Source organism: Typopeltis vanoorti, chromosome 23 (genome assembly GCF_054136105.1).
Source record: "Typopeltis vanoorti isolate ZY-2024b chromosome 23, IOZ_Tvanoo_1.0, whole genome shotgun sequence".
NCBI lineage: Eukaryota > Metazoa > Arthropoda > Arachnida > Uropygi > Thelyphonidae > Typopeltis > Typopeltis vanoorti.
This window is the reverse complement of record NC_143571.1, coordinates 78,904,575-78,930,392: the sequence shown is the minus strand read 5'-3', so window position 1 is coordinate 78,930,392 and position 25,818 is coordinate 78,904,575. Positions and strand designations below refer to the sequence as shown.

The 25,818-nt window shown below is 37.0% G+C and overlaps 1 protein-coding gene across 1 annotated transcript in view; it reads right to left on the bottom strand.

The window, feature by feature from the left end:
* LOC150094021 (ammonium transporter Rh type A-like) overlaps nucleotides 1-25,818 on the bottom strand; it is a 92,000-nt gene that overhangs the window by 12,862 nt on the left and 53,320 nt on the right. The window contains exons 2-6 of the mRNA XM_090413084.1: nucleotides 19,619-19,802; nucleotides 19,093-19,243; nucleotides 15,221-15,365; nucleotides 14,951-15,114; nucleotides 1,984-2,121 (exon numbers count right to left, since the gene is read on the bottom strand). Coding sequence (XP_090269210.1) covers nucleotides 1,984-2,121; nucleotides 14,951-15,114; nucleotides 15,221-15,365; nucleotides 19,093-19,243; nucleotides 19,619-19,802 — 782 coding nt within the window. The remainder of the gene's footprint in view (nucleotides 1-1,983; nucleotides 2,122-14,950; nucleotides 15,115-15,220; nucleotides 15,366-19,092; nucleotides 19,244-19,618; nucleotides 19,803-25,818) is intronic.

Genomic DNA, 25,818 nt, shown 5'->3' with positions numbered 1-25,818 from the left:
TTCCTTTCTGGACTTAAAACTTACGAGATACGCTCTGAAAATATCAAAATATCAATTTTTAGAAAACCGACTCACACAGACAGATATCTCCATGCTTCTTCCCATCACTACCCTCCCCAAAAGTTTGGTATTATTTCAACCGTGGCATATAGAGCCAGATCTTTACTTACAGATGAAACAGAAATTGAAAATGAACTTCATTTACTTAAAAGGACTTATGTCAACAATGGTTTCTCTCTTAAAAATATGTATAAATTTTTCTATTTCCATCGCTCTACTGCTACTGAAGATTCTTCTGCCCCAAGAGCTTTTATTCCATTGCTATACATCAGCTCTCTCTCCCCAAAACTAGCAAAAATTCTTAAGAAAGTCAACATTAGAACTTGCTTCACTACGTTTCCAAAACTTCGCTCCATACTAAGTAAACTAAAGTGAAACATCTCCCTACTCAGTATCCAGGAGTCTACAAGATTTTGTGTGAATGTGGAAAACCATATTACGGCCAGACAGCTAAATCTACCCTTTTGCGTATAGAAGAACACCAGAGAGGCATTTCCTACAATAGGACCAGAGTCAGCGCTCTCTCTAGCCACGTTCCCTTTTTAGATTCATCCCATATTAATAACAGCCTTAGCTTCAATCTCTCTGACGCACACATTGCTACTGTTCAGTATTGGTGTACTCGTGGCAGCTCACGCACGTAGTCAACTTTAATTGGAACTCAAGCTGGCATTCCAGTTTTTAAATGTACTATTGTCCTTTATACTAGATCTGTTGATGTAATTTTGTCATGTCTGTGTTGTTTTGTATGATTATTTGCCTGTGATACCTGAAGAAGTTGAATCATTCAACGAAACTAGTTGTATCTCTTAATATTAAACCTATTGTTTTTCATTCTCGGTATATAGTCATTCAAACTAATTATATATATATATATAGTTAATTAGTTCATCAGGTTAGCCGGTCTTGGGCTAACTTGAGGAACAGTAGGGGTTTTCCCCAGTTTATCCTGGGATTTTTCATCCCGCAAAGCAAAGAAACTGGCCTTGAGAACTCAAAACTACGGACGTAGGGCTGACCACCTTATCCTGTGAACGGTTTGAGGTCCGATGATTAAAAAACTCTCGACACTGCAAGGTAAAAGAGGGAAAAGGAAAATGAGATGATGAGATGTGTGTGTGTGTGTGTGGGGGGGGGGGCGTGTAGTCTGCACAGGAATAAATTTGATGTATGTGCCTACATATAGTAATTTTTGAGAAACTTAGCACAACTATTATCTTGGTGCCAATATAACTGATATCATTGTTTCAATTTTTATCTGCAATGAGTGCTTTAGTAAGATACGAATTAATCTCTACCTAAAAGCTGGATGTAGTAGTCAACTCCTAGAACGTAAATGGCAATATTTAACATCTTTAACCTCTCTTACAAACTTTTGCAACGGTAGACTGGAATAATCAGAAATAATAATAATAATAATAATAATAATCAGAACTTAGAGACATTTGGAATGTCCCTAAGTTCTGATTATTATTATTATTTCGTGGAAGACTAGCTATATCAGTAGACTTGAAACGGAATATCCTGTTTGGCAAAGATGGTGTATAAGTATCATGTCAGTGATATGCAAGAAATATATTTAAGACTTCAGAGAGGTAATGTGACCACTCCAAGTAAAATGAAATTGTTTTGAATTAGGTCGGAAGGAACGTGGACTATAAAGCGAGTGTATGTTTTCTCTGTCTATACTTGAGATACAATCCCGAAACCATTTATGAGACCAGCTAACACTTATCTTAAAAGTCATTATATTCTTCCTATCAGACGAGATTTGAATAAAGATCTTTTTATCCAAAGGGCAGCATCGTTACCACTGAGTAACTCTCTTCAGTGTGAAAGGAAATAAACCTGATTTCTGACTAGTAAGTGTAGTAATTTGCTAATTCTTAGATATCTGAAAATAAATAATATTGGAAAAATTACCGTTAAATATTGGAAACTTAAAGCTGATATGCATCCTGCTACAGATCCAATTAACACTGCTCCATAAGGATAAACCATGAGATTCGTGAGAGCCCCCATAGCAACTCCACCAGCAAGAGTAGCATTTTGAACATGCACCTATGAAAAATTAAAATAAAATAAATAACAAAGATTATTGTAACAAAATGCTCAGCAAGTAATCATTATATGAAGGGAGAAGGCTTATAATAATTACATCTTTCCAGTGAATTACACGAATTTAATCTCATTTCAGGATATAGCTTATTTAAAATTTGAAGTTTACTGTGTTGACCGTAATGTGTCGAACATCAGTAATAAATTAAATATTTGAAATACGTAATTCAACAATTATACAATTGCAGACGATACACTGCTTGGAAAGAAGTCAACGGACACCCCCCATAAGCAGATGCATCGCGTCATGCAAGAAGTCGTGTTTTTAGCGGTATAAATTGGAGGAATATGACGCTCCCAAGTCAATGCAACTATGTATCGGGACGAAATGACTGCGAGAATGGAACTAACGGGGTTTGAAAGAGGCATTGTGATTTGGGCCATCCAAGGTAAATAATCAGTAATTCCATACTGAGATGCAAGCGCAGGGAGTCAACTGCAAGTGCTACCCGCAATGGACGGCCCATCACACTCAATAAACGTGGCCGTAAGCGTTACGTAGAATTCGCCATTCGTCAGCTGACACTTTGAATGCAGAGTTCTGAATGCAACATTCAGAACCGAGACTCCCAACATGGCTTTTCATACTAGAACCGCAATATTCAAGCCCTACACTATCTGAACCAACATTCAGCGTCGTCTTCAGTGATGCAAAGAGCGTGTACAGTGAAAGCCTGGAAAGTTGTGTTATGGAGCGACGAATCACATTTTACCGAGTAGATGGACGGATGTGGTGGATGCAAGTGAACGTCTCTTACTAGAGTGCGTAACCCCGATATGAAATTCGGAGGTGGAGTTGTGATTCTTTGGCCCTGTTTTGGCTTCAAACCTCTTTTTGTGGTGCCATAATTAATTACATCATCCAATCAAAATATTTTCTTATTTATGACGTCTGGTTCTTTTATCTAATTTCTGTATTGAAACTTTCAAGCAGAAAGCTCTTGACTCAGTCAATTTATTATTATTATTTTATGACATCTCCATGGAGTCCAAAGACTCATCGCGGGGGATCCAAATCAACCATCATACACACAAATTCTATCACGCCTATCCTTGAATCCATTCACCACCAGGGAACTTGTTATCAATTCTGGCAATCCATTCCACTCACTCCACTCTCCATACAAAAAAATCTTGTCCTCATGCACCTGCTAGTAACACTCTTACACAACCCCCACTGCGGTCCTAGTTCTCTGACTATTTGTCATATATTGAAAAATTATACTTTTTTCAATTTTATAAAATCCCTTTAATATCTCAAGTTTCTATCCTGTCCCATCTTTTCGGCCTATCGACTAAACTTTGTAACCCACAAACCTTCAACCTATCCTCGTAGAAAGTATTCCACAGCCCTGTCACCATCTTGGTTACTCGTCTCTGAATCCTTTCGACCCCCTCCTGGTCCCCAAGAAACCCAGGTGACCAAATCTATGCGCAAGTGTGGCCGAAGCATAGCCTTATAAGGGGGATAATAACTCCTTATCTTTACTTGTTAGCGTGTTTTTCAACATCCAAGTAATTCGTTGAGCTATTTTACCAACTATTGCAATATGCCCTCTGAAATTCAACTCTTTGTCCATCATTATCCCCAAGTCCCTAGCCTCATCAATTTCGTGCAAACCACTATCATCAGTATGATACACCACATGCAGCCTTGTCAACCCAAAGTCACATATTTACATAAACTTATATTTTGCAACATTAAATTGACAATCCTTTGCCCACAATACCAATTTATTGAAATCATCCCGCAGGCTATCTACCTCACTGTTATCAACTATTGTTTTCCCCAGTTTATCATCATCAGCAAACAACTGAATATCCCTTCTTAAATCTTTCCCTATCATTGATATACAAATTAGAGTAGTGGCCCTAGCTGAACTCCGAGTTACTCCACTAGTCACCATCATTCCCTATCATATACAACTCTCTGGTATCTGTCCATCTGCCACTCCCCAAACGCTGAAGGTGTGGCTTAGATACTTCGATGACTTATACTTAATTGGGCCACACGTCCAACAAACTTTAACGCTTTCCTTAACCATTTAAAACAAACACAAATGCATAGAATTCACGATGGAAAGACAAAAACAATATTCCTTACCTTTTTTGGATACACTCGTAATCCCCTCCTCCCGCATTCGGTTGAGTTGACTCTCATTTAGCATTTATCACAAAACTACACATACGGTCAGTTTGTGCATATAGATTCCTACCACCACACAACATAAAATTATTAAAGGTCTATGCCAAAAAAATAAGTGAAATCTAACTACTTTTTAACTTCCTACAAAACTTGAACATTTATTCAGCCCATTTGAAGTCCTCCTCCCCACCCCCTCCCTCCACACGCGAGTATAACAAATTAAATGTACCTGTAGCATCCCTTACATTGGTGCAATTGCACAGATGATATAAAAAAAAAAAAAAAATAGAACACACAAAACGACATCTGCCTTAATCCACTGGAAAAGTGGATTGCCGATCACGCACTAGAGATCTTCCATAGAATTCACTGGAAAGGTACTCAACTCTTATCCCACACAAGAACCTGGTATGAAAGAAAATTCAAAGAGGCATGTCAAACATCATAAAAACAACTAACGTAAACAAAACTGACGTACTAAAAATTTCCAAGTTTTGGACAATCCCTTGACAACAATGTGCATCCTCATATTGCCTAGAGCAACTCACTGCAGGGGACACTGATCTCAAAAAAATAAAAAAAGAAAGAAAAATCCCGCTTACAACGTTGAGATCCCTTCAGAACCTTTATGAGGACTAACTGAAGACGAGTTAGCCTGTCTCTCATGCGAAAGATTTTCCTCCCGGAAAGTCGGATTTTTCATCCTGAAAAAAAAGCCAAACAGGCTAGAACACATATGATTTACAGATATAATACCGGGTGGTTATAAAATAACTTTCTCTCTTTGGAGGCATCTGTAGCTAAAATCAATAAACGGAATGAGACCAAATTTTATATTGGAACTTTTAAAGGCATGGGGAGATGATTTCCGCGAAAAAAAAAATAGTACCAAAAGTCACCTATAGGTGAAATTTTGGCGCAGGCGTAGCCGAAACAAGCGGAAAGGCAGATAAAATGGAATAATAACATTTCGACGGTGTAAGCGACAGCCGCGTCACTCATTCCAGCTGGATATGTGACTCATTACAATGATAATAATAATAATAATAATTAAACTAAAACAGCAACTTGCGAGAGACATAGCAATTAATGTAGTGATTGAACTCACAGGAAATAATGTTTTATTCATCAGAATCAGGGTTCCCTGGACCACATACACGATTTTCAATGTGCTAACCTTTCTTGTGTACAACAAATTGCATCCGGTATGCCACATGCTCTACAGCTAAACGTAAGGAGTCGGATTGGATGTTCATAACCCATTTTATGTTCTCTTTCAAGACATGCAAGTTAGGAACGCCACCAACATACACAACGGATTTCAAATACCCCCACAGCCAAAAGTCACATGGAGTGATGTCCTGGGATCGAGGCGGCCATGCCGTCGGAAAGAACTGACCGATAACCCTCTCATTACTGAAATGCTGGCGTAACAGGCGCTGTACTGAACGTTGTGTGGCCTTGCTCCATCCTGCATAAAAATTATGGAGTCCAAACATTGTGTTTGCTGCAATGCAGTAATGACAAAATTTTCCAGCATTCGTCGATAAATCTTTTCAGTAATGTAGCATGTTACAGGTCATTTGGGGGTAATACGCTCAAAAAAAGTATGGTCCTATTATGAAATCGGCTGTGAAGCCACACCACACGATTCCTTTGGGAGAATGCAGTGGTACTTGCTGGATCACTTGGGGATGTTCAGATGCCCAAATTCTGCAGTTGTGAGTGTTGACCAACCCATTCAGATAAAAATGAGCCTCATCACCCCACAATATTCCCCAAGGCCAGTCATTGTCGACCTCCATTCGGGCAAGAAACGTTAGCGTGAGGATCATGCGCTTATCATGATCTGCAGTAGTTAGTGCTTGCACACGACTGAACTTATACGGATATAAGTGAAGCATTTTCCGTAAGATTTTACGGAGTGTACCATAAGCCATATCAAGTTTGCGAGCTATGGACAAGCGCTTGGACCAGTACTGGACCCTGTGTCGTCGAACACCGCAGTAGCAACGTCTGTTACTGTCTCTTCTTGCACTACTTTCTGTCCTCTGCCAGGTCTAACTCCTAGTCATCTAGTTTCTTCCAACTTCTTAATCATAGCTCTCAGTGCTACAGCTGACATAGGACCTGTACACAGGTTATGAAGCCTTCTTAAATTTTAAATTAAAACAACTTAACAAGCAAAGCACGCTGAGGCAAGGTACGACGCTTATTGACCACAATTCTTCAGTCATTTGAATAACTGCCTGAACGTGCCCAATCGCTTTTTAAGTGGAATTGGTGGCGCTGCTGTCACCTAGGCACAGTAAAATTATTTGCATAATCCTTTTTACCTGCGTCTACTGCAAATATTTGAATGCTTTCAGCTCCGCCAGCGCCAAATTTTCCCTATCGGTGACTTTCGTTACTAAATCTTTTTTTAGCGGAATTCATCTCCCCATGGCTGCGAAAGTCTCAGTATAAAATGTGGTCTCATTTCATGCATTAGTTTTAGCTACAGATATTTCCAAAGAGAGAAAGTTAATTTATGGCCACCCTGATGAGATTTCTGCTGAAGAAATCTCTTTAGGGATTTCTAATGAGATTTCTGCTGAAGCGACTCAACTAATCAAATGCAAATAAGAAGTAGTTTGCTGAGGAATACAAGACTTACAGGAATACAGTATCCAGAAGTTTTGAAATGACATTCCCAAGTTGGGATTACGTGCACGAGTGAAATAATTCTGATTCGCTTTTCCAGTGATATGGAAAGAGTCAATGCTATTGAACAAATACATTATACATTACTGCAAATGACTAAAGACATAACATAATACCCACTTTACCATAAGGTTTGTTTTAAGCTGAAATTCCACGAGTACCAAAGATGCTGTAAGCACTATCTAACCCAACCGCTGAATAGCACTTTTGTCCATTAATTATTCTGTTTTGAAGGTGGAAAAACTAATAGGACAGGGTAACTCACTAGTTGAAGGGGAGGAGAAAGAAATTCTTTAGAAATAGGGATGCACCAAATGTTCGGTTTTGCTTCGATATTCGGCCGGCCGAAGCAGAAAAAATTCCTGTTACTTGCAAAAGTAGTAGGGTGGTCACTTCTGACCAGATCAAGATAAGATAAGGAATCATGACGTCATTGGTTGTTCCTATGATAAGGGCATTATATGTGACGTGATGCGTTTGGAATTTCACTACTGGAATATCAGTTTTACTGCTTTTTTCCTTTCACGTTTTTATTGTAAATAGGTTCTAGTTAATTTCTTATAGGTTTGTGTCTGTTATTAACGTGATTTTCCCAAATCTGACACACAGCTGTTTAACTTTATTCCTTCTCAACCTGGGAAATTGTTACTGTAGTAAAATTAATGCTTACATTTTATTTATTTTTTTAAACCAATTCATATAATTCTAATCAGAATAACTGAGCAAAAAAAAAAAAAATTAAAAATAACTGATTGTTTCATAGTGGGCTGAGTTTTTTTATGTGTGATGGTGTGTTGCCAGATAGTGTGAGAGCGCTTTGGCTAAATATTGAGCTAGTTTTTAAGTAGGGAAATCAATACCATCCACTATGGGATGTAATGGCACATTTTGTTTATGTATTTTTGGGAGCCCATATATATGGGGGGGTCTAGAGTTATATGGTTTTAGTCTGTTAGTAATCTCCACATGCCAAGAAGTGACCTTCTCAAGGAGCCTATGGACTATGTTACTGACACATATGCCCCCAGAGAAATTCCAAACACATGACGTTACACACAATCACGTTATCATCGGAACAACCAATCACGTCACGATTCCTTATCTTATCTTGATCTTGATCTGCTTAGAAGTGACCACCCTACTACTTGCATAATAACAAACTCAACCAATCGGGAAAATCCTCCTATTATCTTGCGCAACCGTTCAAATAGAAGGGTTTCCAAGGCTAAGACTAAGCTTATCCCGCTGTACAATTTTTCAGAAAATTTCTTTCAGCTCTATCTAGCAGCTTAATTCCTTGAAAGAGTTTTTTTTTTTTTTTAGTAGGCGGAAATATTTATGAAGAAACCAAACATATGCTACTTGAAAAATTCATTTTCCTACATTATAATTTATTGGCGAATTCAATTTGACTATCAAAACTAAGTATTCTCTATATTTCACAGTTTAAAATAAATTCCGTTAATAATATTTTTGGTATTTGAAGAAATAAGTACAATATTTTGTTCCGATTTTTATGCTGTATCGTTATTATTTTCAAATACAATGTTTTCTATGAAATTAAAGAACAGTTTTATTATATTAAAATGGAAAATATTATGGATCCATCTATGCTTTATAGACGGGAATTTGGCTGCATTATTTAAACAACACGAACTCTAAATCACAACCGTATGTTTGCCTTTTATTAACGCATTAAGTTAATTTCAACAACATGAATCACCTAGCTTCGAATTGACCATAAGTTAAAAGATAATAAAAGTGAAAGAGAAGACAAAAGCTCATTCAACACTATAACTTTTTTTTTTGGCTACATGGGTGAAGCAAAAGTGCTTTTCATATTCCGCGTTATCTGTTGAAGAAAATGTATGGATGGGGCGTCATTGAGCTATAAACTCTGGTCGTGGCGACGTAACGGCAATAGCCGAGCCTCAGTTAAAACTTCATTGGCTACAGCATTGCCATTTGTTACCCTCTGTCCTAAAAATTCCAACACCATAACTCCTTATAAGGACTGGCTTAAAAGGGCGAAGCAAGAATGCTTTTCATCTTCCCCGTTATCTGTAGATAGAGGACAGTGTAGGGATAAGGTGTTATTGCGCTATTAAAGCTCTGATCATGGCAGGAGGGTAACAGCAATAGCCGAGCCTCAGTTAGAACTTCATTGGCTACAGCATCGCCATACATTACCATCCAAGGGTAATAATCACTGCATCTCACGGTCGACGCAAGACGCAAGACGTTGCTGACTATAAGGGAGAAGCAAAATGCTTTTTTATTCCATAATATCTGATAAGGATTACTGTGTGAGGAAAAGTTTATGAGCTAAGAGCTCTGCCTGAGTGGGTGCGATTCAGAGATCTTCATTTGGAAGTAGGATGGCCTTCGGTCTCCTATATTTTGAGAAATCTGTTTCATCATAATTTGCTGCTTGTTGCACTAATTCATTTGGATGTGAAGAGGACACTGAGAAGAACTTCACTGCTGAAGACTGCAGGAAAGAATAGATGTAGGGGATATTTGTATCCCGGTGAAGTTGGACATTTCTGACGTACCATGGTGCGTTTAATATCATGCGGAGACATTTGTTTTGCACTTTCTGTAGTTTGAGGATATTTGTACTTGAGGTGTGACTCCAGGCTGGGGATGGGTAAGTGATAATGGGTCGAATCAACAGTTGATAAAGGAGCAGTTTTATTTTGGTATCCAGCTTGCTATTCCTATTGATAAGAGGGTAAAGTGTACATGTGTAGGTGGGTGTCACCCCACATACATTGTGGGGTGACACCCACCCCACAATGTATGTGGGGTGGGTGTCACCACATTTCAGACATCTGTATTGGGCTTTGCACAACTTCTGGGCATGACCAAATTTTTGGCATCTATGGCATTGCCCAGAAGAGGCCCTCTTCCTAAGTGGCTCTGGTGAGATCTTGAGCCCACAGATTGTCTTCAAATTGTAAATATCTTTATAGATGTTGTGTATTTCTACCAATACTAGAGGCATAGGGGTCTTGTTAGATCTGTACATTCTACTGACTTTGATGGGAGGCAGATCTTGCATGTTGAGGTCAGCAGCTATTTCAGCTGTTTCAATGTCTTCAGATACTCCTCGGAGTACCACTTTAAGATTTTTCTCCGAGGTAAGTGTGAAGGTATGGTATTGTATACCTCTTGTGTCCAACTCCTTGGTTAGATTTCTATAGTCAGACACTGTAGTGGGCTGAATTTTGATGCCCTCCTCTATGTTCTTGGCAGTGGAGTAATTTATTTGCAGGTTGGCCATGGTGGTTCTTAGGGCTGTCCATCTCTGTTTTTCCCTAAGAATGACTGGAGGCACCTTTTCATTGGTGGAGGCAGAGGAATCTATGTTGGGGGCATCTTCATCCATGCCATTTTCGTTTGCTGACTCCGAGGCGAGAGTTTTGCGTTTTTTACGCACGTGCTTCTCTCCTTGATCTGAATGAGTAGATTCAGAGGTGACTGGATTTAAATTTTCCTCCATTTGAGGAGTGTCTTCATTTGGATCATCGTCAGTCTCAGGTGAAGAGTAAAGATTCAGGAAGCCGGGACATTCACGCTCGAACTTCTTAAGGAGTTTCTTTATGAAGCTGAAAGCCAATCCTTTATCTAGAGAGTCTATAATTGTATCAGGATCTATCAAGTTTGATGGACATTGAGCTTAAATTTCCTTTGAAGTTTATTTACAAGTATGAGCGCTGGCTCTTCGTCCAGCGAATCTGTGAGGGCGTCCAAATCTGACACATTCATTATTGACAGTTTGCGTATAAACGCAAGTAAATGTATCTGGAATAGATATGCTAACAATGGCGATTCTATCGGCTGTTAGGCCTAACTAATCGCCCTCGTTGCAATTACCGTCCACTTACCTTTGCTGATGTTCTTAGATTCAGTATAGTCCGCAATTTAATGACTTTAAATAAACGTGTCTCTGCTAGTTAATCTAGCAGCTACACTTCAAAACCATCATATTTAATTACCACGTTCTACAGAGAAGAAAGTTCACAACCGTATCAGTGAAGACTCACTAGCGACCTCATCTCACGGTCGATTATCCTACCCCTGAAAGTTAAATTCGTCATAAGTGATCTCTAGGTGGGTGCATCTCTATAGTTTAATAAACTATAGAGATACGAAGCTTACATTTGTTTTATATAAATAAAATAACAAACAGTATTACAGATTCATCCATATTTTATAGCAAAATTTAGAAATAAGATAAAGTAAAAAATATAGAAAAATTACTAGAAAGTTTATGAGAAATTTATATTCTTACAAATACTCTGGTAAATTTTTCGAAAAGTTTCATTAAAGATTTTCTACATTTGGCTAGAAAATATAAATGGATCCAAAATATCCTCCATTATAATACCTCACTTATTTCAAATTGAAACATCTCTGGTCTACACTTAAAAATTTGAGAGTTATTATATTTATGGAAAGGTAATGCGCGCACAGACGCGCGCGCGCACACACGCACACACACACACACACACACACACACGGAAAGCTCCTGAACATTTTTTTTTCCCCCTTCACGAAGGTAGTTCAGCTTATTATAACCAAGTGAAGTCATTCATGGAAACCGTGGTCAACATCGTGATCTGAACGAACGCCAATTTGTGTTGGTCTTTAAATTCAAAATTAATAATTTTTCACTCCCAATAAATACTTTTTTTGTTACTGTTTATCTTTCAACCCTTAGTTTAAAATTTATCTAATCCCATCGTCCCTTTCGTGTTAGGCTTAATGGCCTATCACAGTTAATAATAAAATATAATTTTTTTACTGCCTAATTGATAATGGCAATGTTTCCATGGAAACGGACTTTTGTTTTACAGAAGTTCTTATTATTTGCTTATATTGGAAAGAAAAATTTATTTGCTACTCAAATATATAATAAATAATAAACGACATACGACATTGTGAAAACACAAGAAAAGATTTCTCTCTCTCTCTCGATTCATTAGATATAAAAAATTGTAAAGTCAATAAGGTAAGCTTCAAATAATATTTTCAATTTTAGCTGCTGAATACAGAATTAAGCCTTGAAATTCCAAGGTTTTACTTTTTAGGCCTATCTCATTACTGTTCCATATGCATTATCCTTCAGATCGTGACAGATTTAAAATGCTTAGTTGTAAAATTTTGCACTGGACTTTGGAATTCCTCAGTCTAGAATACCGAAGTCATGAAAAGAACCTGCATATACATCAACTTATTCTTCGTTTGGGAACCTAACAAAAGCACATACTGAACGCATTTAGTACATGCAAGACAACGGAACACTGCTTACAAATTCTGAAAAGTAGACTAATGACTACACTATGTTGCCAAAGTGTCTGGATACACCCATGGCTCTGCATTGCCTCGTCCGCATGACACAGATGCTCGTCCGCATCTAACTCAATATAACTATATAAGCGTGGACATTAGCAGTGTAGACTTTCATTGCCTTCAGGATGAGTGGACGAAGAAGAGTTGAGTCCGAACGTGGTATGATAGTCGGAGCCCACAAGTTCGGTCATTCGATCCGAGAAATTTTTTTCACATTGCACGTACGCTCTCTGACGTACTGTCAGCGAAGTTACTGTGAAGTGGAAACGTGATGGAACCACCAAACCCCTTCCCCGAGCTGTAGATCCAGTAAAGTAACAAATCGGGACCGGAGAACTCTCAAGCGTGTAGTAAAACGACTTCTGCATAACATCGAAATCGGATGACAGTGACAGAACTATTCGCCAGGAGGTGTCCGCTTTTGCGTTTCATGTTCGTGCTGCTGCTCACATGCCCTTGATTACACATACCAATGCCAGGAGTCCTCTGGAATGGTGAAAACAACACTGTCATTGGACTATGGATCAATAGAGGAGGAAGGGCCATCGCCCCTGATGGATTATAAGACAAAAATATAAGAAAATCTCCAATTGCTATTTTATTTTTACTACAAGAGAAGCATGAATGCAAAACGATTACATAATAATATTAATTAAATGTTTGCTCTATGGGGATATCGCACAATAAAATTGCTTATAAGCTCTTCTAAATTCAAATTATAAGCTGTATCCGCCTCTATCGATATAGTTGCTAGACCAACCAATCTTTCTTGGGTCACTGCTGTTCGCAAATATTTTTTGAATCAGTTTAGGCTTGTCAAAAACTTCTTTCCGCACTTGCTACGCTAACAATTCTTGTTACTGTAGCAAGTGCGGAAAGTAGGCAACCATATTGCGTCGCTACGCTAACAATTCTTGTTAGCGTAGCGACACAATATGGTAGCCTACCGCAATATGGCCGAACGAGCGCCCTTCTTAAGCTGCCTCGTGAGGCAGGCTGCCTCTATGCTCACTCTGTCAACGGTACTGAGAGGAGGGTCCTGGAAGCGATGAATCGCGGTTCACGATCTGGCAATCCAATGGACTTGTCTGGACCTGGTGAAAGATACCAGAAATGTCTTGTATCGCGAGTGAAATTGGAGGTGGTAGAATAGTGGTCTGGTGCTGTTTTTCCTTGTTTGGACTGGACCCATTGATTTCGGTGTCCAGATCTTTAAACGCGGATGCGTATCATGACATTTTGGACATTTCCGTTCTGTCACACTGTGGCCAGTTTCGAATAGGCCGTTTCGAATAGGAAGTTTGGAATAGGCCATGAAACGGCCTATTCCAAACTTCAGCACGATAACGCATTTGCTCACAAAGAAAGGGCCCTTGCTTAGTGGTTTGAAGACATGGAGGTGGAAGAACTAAAGTGGCTTGTCCAAAGCCCCGACCTCAACCCTATTCAATATCTTTAAAATGAATTGGAGCGAAGGTTGCATGTAAGAGCTTTTCGCCATACTATAGAAACGAATTCCAGCAGCAGTCTGCCAGACTTTAATGGAGCCTACCCCGAAGGGTAATTACTGTAACAGCAGCGAAAGGAAGTCCATCTCGTATTGACAGGAATGCTGTAGCGATGGGAAATACAAACGGTTGCTGTCCGAACACATTTGGCAAAAGTGTATAGCACAAGTGCGGGGATACCGCAGCAGCCATATTGAAATGCTCATTTTCCTTGTTATTAGTTTTTTTAAAGTCATGTATATATATATTCCATAGTAAATAGTATGTGTGTATAATATTATATGACATCGTATATTACAAGAGATCCTATGAAACAGAAGTGAGATTTTATAGAACATGAAGTATTTTTATTAGGTGGGAGGATGTCAATTTAAATAGCCATCCATGGAAGTTTAATAAGAGTGTGTTTCAACAAGGGTTAGACTTCTGTTGAACAGTAAGCGGAAAGTATTGTCGTTATTAGTAATTTATTTATTCGTATGGGATTTCCTTCCCTTTTTTCCCCGTCCTCCCTTTGGGGGGGGGGCGGGTTGAGCCCCGTAATGAGGGATTAGGCAGATATATTTTACGACTGTAAATCCGTGTGTGTGTGTTCACTGGGTCGGTTTGCCTGTCCCGAGTCTCTGGGAGAGAAAAATCATCTACTTCCTTATGAGACCGGCTAACTCACCTTTAGTCGAAAGAGGCCAGATAAAGGTTCTGACGTCGTAGACGGGAATCGAACCTAGGTCTTTGCCTACAAAAGGGCTTCGTCTATACTGACTGAGCCACAGTCTTGTTATTAGTAACGAGGTAATTAGATGGGAATGAATTTAAGGAGCGATATGAACTATTTTGACTGCTAACTGGTTGCATATAACTTCATATAACTTTATGAAGGATAAGAGCATATAAATGGCGTTCATTTTTTTTTATATAAATTATTCTAGTGTAGCCACACTATTCATTACTGATTGTACTGATGAAGACAACTATTGCAATATAGTTATTTCTTTAGTAATGATCCTTATTTTGAAATATATAAAGTTCAGCGAAATCCATATACATCGTTACTTACCAAACTGAGCTTTCCGTAGCTGTTTACAAAGGAAGATATCGAAAACGTTACGACACAGCTTGCGGTAAGAGCAAGATAATTGTTCACAATGCTGCGATGTTGGGCTGCACCACTCAGAAGAGAGGAATTGAAGCTAGGCCAGAACATCCACAGAAACAGAGTTCCTGAAACAAAAGAGCAAAATATGATAGCCGATACATTACTAGAAGTTCTACAAAGGCATTAGATAAAAAAATGTTGCATAACAGATTGGTTAATAACAACACATACCAGCCATTGTAAACAGATTTGAATTATAACTTGTCGATTCTTTGGGATGATATTTAGTTTCCTTCCTATAGAGAATAAATGACATACCAAGGCCATAAAAACCAGCAAAGAGGTGTAAAGTTATTGATCCTCCAGCATCTGTAACCTTAATGGAAAAAAATTCAAGATATAATAAATAAAGACAGACAAAAATTATGCCACATTAGCAATTATAGTCTAAAAAGAGGTTATCACTTCATCTTTGACTTAATGTTTTTTTTTTTGGGGGGGGGGGTTTAATGTATTCGAAATTATAACCATAACTTCTAATAGTTATGTTGTCCATAATCTACTTACTCAGTTCGTTGTCTGTTCGTTGTCTGTTCGTATGATGTCCCTGTTATTATCAATAGGGGACAAATCCCTCACTCTCCCCCCACACAAAGGATTAAACTTACGAAACGTATTAAAAGTTAGAAGGAACACTTTTTTAACGGAAGACTATCGAGTGTTTGGATAACTGTATTATATGTGTACACGTGTGTATTGATTTGACCATCCAGGTCTGGAAATTCACTTTTTTGGCAATCAACTATAATTGTACCTTGAACCGAAAGAAAAACATTTGTTTAACTAACCTGGTATTTAACTTTAATTCAAACAAAAAAGGTAAATATTAGTTTAGTTATGTAAAATCCGATATTTTTTCATAACTAAAAAAGAACGCATGTGAAGTCAAAGAAGGAGTAATAAGTTTTTCAAGCCATAGCTATTTTTTTTATAAGTGTTGTAGAATGGCTCCCAGATGATAAGTTCACGTGAGGAGTCCTACAGCAAACAGAAAAATGTCTCGCATACTAACATTCACCTTAGATCTTTATCCCAAGTTCGAACCTCAGAATGGGTCATATATACTTGACACAACCGCTGAAAAAAAAGCTTTAAATAATATACAACTATTATTATATAACTACTCTTAATCAATCTTATAGTCCTTATAAGGACTGGCTTAAAGGGGCGAAGCAAGAATGCTTTTTATATTCCCCATTATCTGTAGCGGACAGTGTAGGGATAAGGTTATTGAGCTATTATTAAAGCTCTGATCATGGCAGGAGGGTAACAGCAATAGCTGAGCCTCAGTTAGAGCTTCATTAGCTACAGCATTGCTATCCATTACATTACCCTCCAAGGGTGTTGGATTGAATGAATCAATCACCGCATCTCACGGTCGATTCTGTCTCTTAATCAATTCTTCTACAACGTACATCATAAAGATCAACTAAAAAGATAATTAAAAGGTGTCTAAAGATAACTAAGAATTTCCTCAAAATAATACCAAAATTTTAGGTAATTTTAAAACTATGGTATTAAAAATAACATACACAATGACTTTCTTTATAAAATTTAAAATTAAGACTTCTACATTTTAAACGCAATTTTTTATTATAATAAAATAGCAACACTATATTTCTCAAAAGCGCTATAGCACCTGTGCAATATAATGTTGCTTAAGTGATGCAACAGAAAGGATAAAAAATTTGGAGAAATCCTCTCACCAGGAAAATTTTGATCTGGAGCCTCCTCCATTTAGGCATGAGGTTGACAGAGCAGTTAAACTTCTTAACAACAATAAAGCCCCAGGTATCAATAGGATCCCAGCACAGTTAATTAAGGCCACAGGGGATGGAGAGATAAGTGTGTTTCATAGAAACGCACTTATCTCTCCATCCCCTGATATGGGATATGGGAGACAGAATCATGACCTGGAGACTGGAAGAAGTTTTCGTACACTACATAAGAAGGAAGATATGAAGGATTGCAAGAACTATAGAACTATTAGTTTACTATCTCATGCAAGCAAAATTTTATTGAAGATCATGCTGAATAGGATGACATGGCCAAAGTTAAATCAGATGCTTGAGGAACAAGCAGGTTTTAGGAACGGTAAGGGTACCAGAGATCCGATCTTTTGCCTTAGACAGATCATAGAAAAATATAAAGAATTCAGACTCTGGTAGCGTATTTCTTAGATTACTCTAAAGCTTTTGCTGTGTTCAGCACGTGAAACTGTGGGAAGTAATGAAAATAATGCGCTTTCTTCAACATATTATTAGGCCGACAGCTAACTTATTCAGGGAGCAAAAAGCCACGGTAAGAACAGGTGTTGGATTGACTGATTGGCTTCAGGTTGGAAAAGGAGGTACACAAGGATGTCTGCTTTCTACTCACTTGTTTAGTATCTGTGCTGAGGACATCATAGAATTAGATGAGCTCTAGACAGGAATAACGATAGGTGGTAGCTTGATCAGTAATCTGATGATACAGTACTCTTTTGTAATGACAAGGAAGAATTAGGACAAATTCCTGACAAAGTTAACGAAATCAGTAGGAACAGACGACTTCAGCTAAGTCCTAGAAAGACAAAGATTTCGGTTTTCAAAGGAAATGCACACAGGGAAGCTCCAGAGACAAGTGTACCTTAATGGAGATAGAATCGAAGGAATCATCAAGTTTGAGTACCTGGGATCCATTATTAATGTGAAGAATTACTATTCAGAAGAAGATTAGGAATGGCTAAAGCAATAGACAGAGACTTGTCTAAAATCTGGAAGGATGGATCTATCTCCACGGGAAGAAAGTTGAGGATTTTGGATGCAGTTGTTTTTCCAAACAGCGACTTATGGATGCGAGACTTGGAACCTAAAGAAATCAGATCAGAAAAGGATAGCTGCTTTTGAGATGTGGTGTTACAGAAGGCTGTTGAGGATATCATATACTGAAAGGCGTACAAATGAATGGGTGTTAGAAAAGATCAGCAGAACTTCAAGGTCTATACAAGGTAAATACAAGGCAAAGTTCCTGGAAAAAGAGGAAGGGGCGAACCGTCGATGAGATGGATGGTGTGTCTGGAGTGACTGATGTTCAGAGAGTTTAAGCCTCCAGAAAAGCATATAACAGGACCAAATAGCAAGGAATAGTGCGGTACCTCACCAAGCATCTGAGTATATAGCATCTGTTGATGTTCAATGAACAGATGGAGTGATATAAAAGTGTTGGTATGTCACGATTTAGTAATAATGCAGTAGAAATAAAACTTAATCATGTAGTAATGTCACAGTATTCTGTATACTCTAAGGCAGCGCTTCCCAAACTGCGGACCGCGGCCCCCTTGGGGGCCGTTAGTTTTGTTGAGGGGGGGGTGAAATAATGAAAACAAATTTTAAACGTTTTACGACTAAGTGTGTCATGTCAAATGTGTGTGTAAGATGTTAAAAATGTAATATTTGCATTTGATTTTTGCGATATTCATTGTGTATGTTTTGTATTGAATAAAAATACAATAAATATTATAATAATACATATGTCTGTATTACGATTTTTTTTTTCAATGGGGCCGTGAAATATTTTAAATTTTTCCAAGAGGCCTTTACCATAAGTTTGGGAAGCACTGCTCTAAGGGATACATATCAGGACACTGATGTCATGTTGAAATCCATTCATACTGCAGCTTAAAAAAAGGAATTATTCATAATATTATTGCTTGCTGATTATGATATTTTAAGTATTAGAAGTTACCCCCACCCAAAGTGCATTACTATTTAAAAAATGTTATAGGCGACGTCTATTAGAAATATTGATTTTTTTTTTTTTTAAAAGTTAATTTGCTGAATTAAATAAATCTAACTTACTGAGGTCTTAGCGAATTATTATACTGAATGTAATACTGAGCTAATTCATCATTTCCCCCTTGTTTAATCACTTGAAGTTAATTTTAAATGTGATTAATTTCAAATTTAGTATGAACACATAATTCTGAAAATATACCAGGAAAAAAAAATCTAGCAGAAAGATTACTGGAATGAAATCAACAGACGTTTCATGAAGTTACCTACTTGAAGAACAGATCCACTCAAATAGGAGTTGCATTCGTAAATGGCAATCTCTATAATTGTCATGATCACCAGGTGTAAGGGACTCACTTGACCGAGAACTCCGCCTACAGCAATCAGAATGCTAGCGGCAGCAAAATCAGCTCCAATCATACTGTGAAGAGAGAGAAAAAAGTGGGATTTGATTTAACAATAAATACATGCATCATTATATTTCAAAAGTTCTAAAAATTAAGTTGAGAAACAAACCTTTTCTGAATTCTGTCTTTTATAGTTTAATCAACAAACCTTCATAGAGAGGGATATCCACAATGAATACCATCGAAACATTTACATTACTTATATGAGCTGGTCAAATCCCACGATAGATGCAGCTTATGAAGTTTGAAGTGACTTGAAAAAGTTTCATAATATGAACTGTAGGTTCGCAACCTCTCGTGGGTGGAGTCAAAAAAAAAAGTAAAGTAAAAGTTCTTTTAAATACAGTATGACTATGTAAGACTGAACTGAAAATTAAACGAATTCTTACCTGAGGATGTCTATTGGAATCTTCCCGTTTTCCATGTGCCAGATATTCTGCATTATGAGTGACCATTCAATAGACATTGCCGCTAACAGCAGGTTCATACCAACTGAAGTGAACCCATATTTCTTGAGAAAAGTTAATAAGAATCCAATGCCGAAGACTACTACCACATGAACATCCTGAAAGACTAACACAAACAAGTCTTTCAAACTGTAGAAAGAAAAGAGGTGGGAGTTACAGTAACTATTTCTGCTAAAAAAACCTCATTTATAGAAACTGCTGTGAACTTCAATACGTTTATGAAAATTATCTCTTACATCGACTAAGAAAATCCAAATGCTACCATATGTGAGAGGAATGCATGAACAATATTATCTAATCGTTGCCACCATAAACAGAGTATTCCACGACTCACCAGAATCTTAAATGCATTAAGATTCTGGTGAGTCGAGGAAACAGATTCAAGGACTTAAATATTAAAAGAAAAAGTAATAGCATACTCTTCTGTTGGATGAAAGTAAAAATGGTTTACTGAGCTCACGACGTTTTTTAAAACCGCAAAAGTTATCCGATTGAAAAAAAAAATGTTCTAAATTCCAAAGTTTCTTAAATTAAAAAAAAAAAATGTTGCCTTCTAGTCGTTTACGTAATGGACTGCGGCCTTATACTGATAAACAGCAAAACTCAAGTGTGCATATTAACGATTAACATCTAAACTCTTAATGACGTTTAATACTTAGGGATATATTTTTTGTTGTTACACATTTCTTTCCAAAATGACACACCCATTTCAAGTGAATATCTAGATTTAGTTTGCAATATTGAGCAATACCAGGAAATACGAGGGTTGTTCGATACGTCCGTGCAAAAATGAAGAAAACGTAATTTTTGGGGCCCAAATATTTTTTATTTTTCAACATAGTCTCCTTTGAGTTCTATACACTTAGTTCAACGATGCTAGAGTTTTTTGATCCCGTCCATATAGTATGATCTAACTCTTCAAAATATGCATTTTTTTTCGGCAATCACCTCATCGTGTGATGAAAATCTCTTTCCTGCCAGTCATGTTTTCATGTTTGGAAACAGATAGTAGTCCGAGGAAGCCAAATCTGGAGAGTAGGGAAAGAACTTCGTAGCATAAATCGAACAATTTTGCAACAGTTCACACGTTGACACTTTTGATCCAGTGTGAGCATCCATAGTTCTCATATGTAAATTTTCGTGTAAAATATTATGTACGCGGTTATTTGAGATGCCCACAGCCTTAGCAATTTCACGCACCTTCACTGTTCTATCATCCATCACCATATCATGGATTTTTTCAATAATTTCTGGAGTAGTGACCTCAACAGGGCGTCCAGAACGTTCATCGTCACTTGTGCTCATATGGCCACTTCGAAAGTTACTAAACCACTTATAAAGCGTTCTAATAGAAGGTGCAGACTCACCATAATATTTACAAGCCTAGCTTTGGTTTCTTGAGCCCTTTTGCCTTTCAAAAAGTAATGTTTAATCACTACACGAAATTCTTTCTCATCCAGTTTTCACAAATCACGATACTTGATCGATCCAAACACAGAGTAATAGATCTATCTGACTGAAACTTAGTGTGTGTGTGTGTGTGTGTGTGTGTGATCCTCCAACAATTCCCAGCAACTAAATATAACTTCGATACGTACTGGTGGCGCCATCTCTTAGACTTTGCACGGACTTATCGAACAGTCCTCGTATATTGACTAAGTTTTGATCTATAAGAAAAAATAAAGCTTTCTTACAGATCAACACTTCAATTTTCTTCAAAAGTACAGACGGTGAGGGAAAAAATGTCTATTTTTTTTTTAATCTCTCAGTTGTATGAGATCTTGTTGGATATCTGAATTTTAATGACAGGAGCTGTCATAGCTACCCCCACGAAGAAATTTGTTAAAACATTTGCTTCAAAAATGTTCTTTTGCTGCATTATTCGATCTTCATAGTAATTTGAAGATCGAATCGAAGATCCTCAGAAAACTGCCTAAAGCAAACGCGGAAAACACCTCTCTGTCTTATAAATATTTCACTCGAAAAGGCACATCAGGACTGATGGAGAGTGTAGCTCCAAATTTCAAATATTTCTGATGCATTAAAAATATCCCCTAGTGGGATGAATTGTAAGAACTGGAAATAAGCGAGCTGTCCTCAAGCAGTAGTAGCTTGATAATGTTTACATATTCCTTCACAAGGAGGAAAATATGCAGGCAAAATGAATAATTCTCAATGTTAAGTCTTCCTAAACTAAGATATTAAACATTTGACTTGTTTTCCAAAAAAAAAAATCAGAATTCATCTTCACTTTTTAGTGCACAATTTTTATATAATACAAGCATTTTTAGAATAATTAATAAATTTTATATTGTTGTAAACATAAAATTATATTAACTGTTTACAGGAAGTAAGATCTCACTTTATTAAAACTGGTTCGTAATCTGGTGTTGCTTAGTAACATAGTCCGACGGAAGTTGTCCCTTCGTTAAAACGTTTCGACATCAAAACCATCTCAGCATTGCACCGATTGTTTCACACAAAAAAGCGAGTCTATCTAAAAAAACTGCTGCTTAACTGGCTTTCAGCCAGTTAAGCAGCACAAACTTGTTACACGTTGAGATATTGGGAAATATCACAACGTGTAACATGGTCGAGATTGTGACCATGTTACACGTTGAATATTAAAAATATAAATCTTAAATTGGATATATCCCACTTAGAGATGGTTTTACAGAAGGTTGTGCAATCACTTGTACACATCCTAAACAACTAGCTACTGCAAACCTATAATCTTGGTTATGAGAGTGTGCAATGAGCAAGTTTCAATTTTTGCTTTAAATACTCGATAGATGCTGTTACAAGCCAGGATAAAAAACACTTGTCTACAATATAAAAATAATTAAATGCACAACATTCTTTTCCATGTTTAAATTTCCGTAGCTCTGGAACAGAAAACTAGGTAGACAGTGTAATGAAAACAAATAATTTACTGGCTAAAATTAATTATCACAGCCGACGCTTCGCTAGCTTAAGCAAGCATTATCAGAGGCAGCATAACACCACACACTCAGTAAAGACTCAAACTAAAATGACCTGGATAACAAAGGCAGTGAAGTGCATGGAAGGCGACAGTGGCGCTCTTCGTGGTGATTTCTGTTGTTAATGCTCATGAGCACAGAGCAGTGCGCCAAAATCTATTTAAAATCACATCGTCCGTTCTGTTACAGTTAACCGGGTTTTGTAGAACTTGTCGAATATATTTTACAAGAAGAATTGCAAATGAAAACGTTTTGCGCAAAATGGGTGCCGCGCAGATCAACAACGCACTCGCATGAAAATCTCTGAACAGTGATTGGAGCGTTTTAACAAGAATATAGCTGATTTTATGCGTCGATTTATTACTATGGATGAGACTTGGATTCACCATTACACACCACAATCCAACCAGTAGTCAAAACAGTGGACAGTTTGTCAAGGCATTTTGTTTATTATCTTGAAAAGGGTAAAAATAACCGGGGAATATCATTCTGATCTATTAACCAGACTATACGAAAACATTCGTGTGAAAAGACCCGGTTTGCGGAAGAAAAAATCATCTTTCATCAGAACAATGCACCTGCCCACAAAAGTGTTTTGGCAATGGGAAAATTAAGGGATCTAGATTATGATTTGTTGGAACATCCACCCCATTCCCCAGATTTGGCTCCCTCTGACTTCTATCTCTTTCCAAAACAAAACGTTTCCTCGCTGGTCAGCATTTTTCTTGGAATTAGGGGGTGATTGCAGCTGTAGAGGGGTATTTTGCAAATCTTACTGAGCACCTCTACAGGGACGGCATAATGGCGTGGAGCATCGCTGGAATAAATGTATTAGTCTTAAGGGAGATTATGTTGAAAAATAAATATAATTTTGAAATTGTAAATTCGTTTTTTCATTGTTGGGAGGAGAACGTTTCAGCCCACCCTCGTAGTTGAATACATAATGCAGTTGACAGAGGATTTAAGATCTGTATCACTGTAGACAGCCGAAATCTTTAATTAAAAATGTAAGACGTTAATTTAGATATTAAATTACAGTTTATATAATATTGCACAACAATATAAGGGAAAAAAGCAATTAATTTTGGTATTTAGATCAAACATATAATGATGAAACAAGATTTGTAGTTATGTATATATTATTTATCTCACTCCTGGTGCCTGCAATTGCCAATTAATAATAAAAGGCTGTATAATTCTCCAAGGTCTCTGACATGGTAGAACTGAAATACTTCCGGAACTATATTTCTTTATCTGGTCTGTCATTTATACGACTACTGTGTTATGTCATCACAGGCATTCCATACCGTATCTATCCTTGTGGAAATGTGACGCTGGTATCTCACTGTTTCATCTCACTTACCGAGCAATATATCATATAATAACGAAATGATTAATAGCTGTATAATTTGCGAATTACGTTCTAATTGTCTTAACGATCATTTATTTCTTGTATTCATTATTTCCGCTACGAACAAAATGAAGGGACTCAAATAAAATAGAATAAAACATATTGAGCTATCTTTGCCCTTATATATGTACAAATGCAACTCAAACTACTATTAAAAACATTAATTTTTTGGAAGGGGGGGAAGTAACACATCTGTCTTCACAGAATAGAGAACTTGTTTCGTTATTGTACTGTTTTAAAGATGTGATCTGTGGCGATGAAAGTTTGCATTTATTTTATATAAGAAACAGGAAAAGAGTTGCCTGGTATATATTAGTATCTATCACGCTGTTAGAAGTTAACCTCTCTCACCAAGTTTCAGGAAAATAATCAAGTGGTTGTAGTCATTGTGTATCATCTGGTAAGCATCTATTATCCAGCAGTACTAAAATCATGTTTAACTTCCCTATGGATTGTCATATTTCGATGAAATTTAGCATTAGAGATCTTTATTAAAATTGGTTGGGATAATGCTATAGAATCCGCAAGCTACATTTCTTACTAACTAATAATGATAAACTTCGCATCTCAATAGTAAATTAAAATTGTTTTATTAAGAAAATTTTTAACCTTTCTGAAACGCCGAAAAAATCCCAGGAGAATTTATCTTTGATCATATACTAATTTAATCCTAGCATTAAAAATTAAAGAATTTGTTTATTCTGTTGCTAAAGAGTAATATTCAACCGAAAGTAGGGTTAAGAATTGGAACATGATCATAACGAAATGAAAGTGCTAAACATTAATATTTTAAACTAAATTTTTTAAAAACAATTTTAAAAAATTGTTTTTAAAAAATGTACTGTATACAAAATGATACGTCTTAATATTTTTATTACAACTGTAAATAATAATAATTTTCAGCTTTTAAGGGCTCATATCAGTGAAGACCTGAAGGATGATGATTGGCTGCTCAACTATCTCCAAGTTAGGGCTAAAGAAGCTCCGTCTATTCCCTTTGAGAAATAAAAGGCGTTGGGATATATGTTATTAAGTTTTGAAGTGCCCATTCATCAATGCATAACCTTCCATGTTCGCCAGATCTTTATTTTTACGATTATTTCCAAAACGGAAGAGTCCCAAGGGTTATTGCAAATTCCCTCACCCAACCTTTAAACGAAATCTGATTTTGTCTTAGGTCCTAATCGCTATAGATTCTAACAGTTCTGCTACGTAGGAAAAAAAAAAAAACTTCAAATAGCAATTTGACTGTTATTGCTGAAAATTATGTCATAGCATATAATGAGAAAAATACGTAATGCTGTTGATTCAAACAAGTAGCTAAAAGTTGCCAACGCATGTTAATTATCAGAAATTCGATTTTTCTCTTAATATTAACAGTAGTTATGGTTATCTAAGACTGAAGAAACCTATTTAAGTTTACACCATGTAATTTAAACCTAGTTGTTAGAACGCATTCTAAACTAAAATACAATTAATTTTATAATCAAAATTTCTTGACCTAATTTTAACCACAGTTTTAAAACAGCAAAATTTAAAATCATGGTAACTGAAAAACAAGAAAATAGTTAATTCCGAGACATTTCCTACACTCCTCCCCCTTTCAACCTTTTAGTATTTACACGTACAGCTAAAAGAAAAACAGATTTTCAGCTCTCAACTTACCCCCCCCACCCCCTCCTCATCGTCAAGTTCTAATCACCAACTTCTTGAACACAAGAACTGAAAAT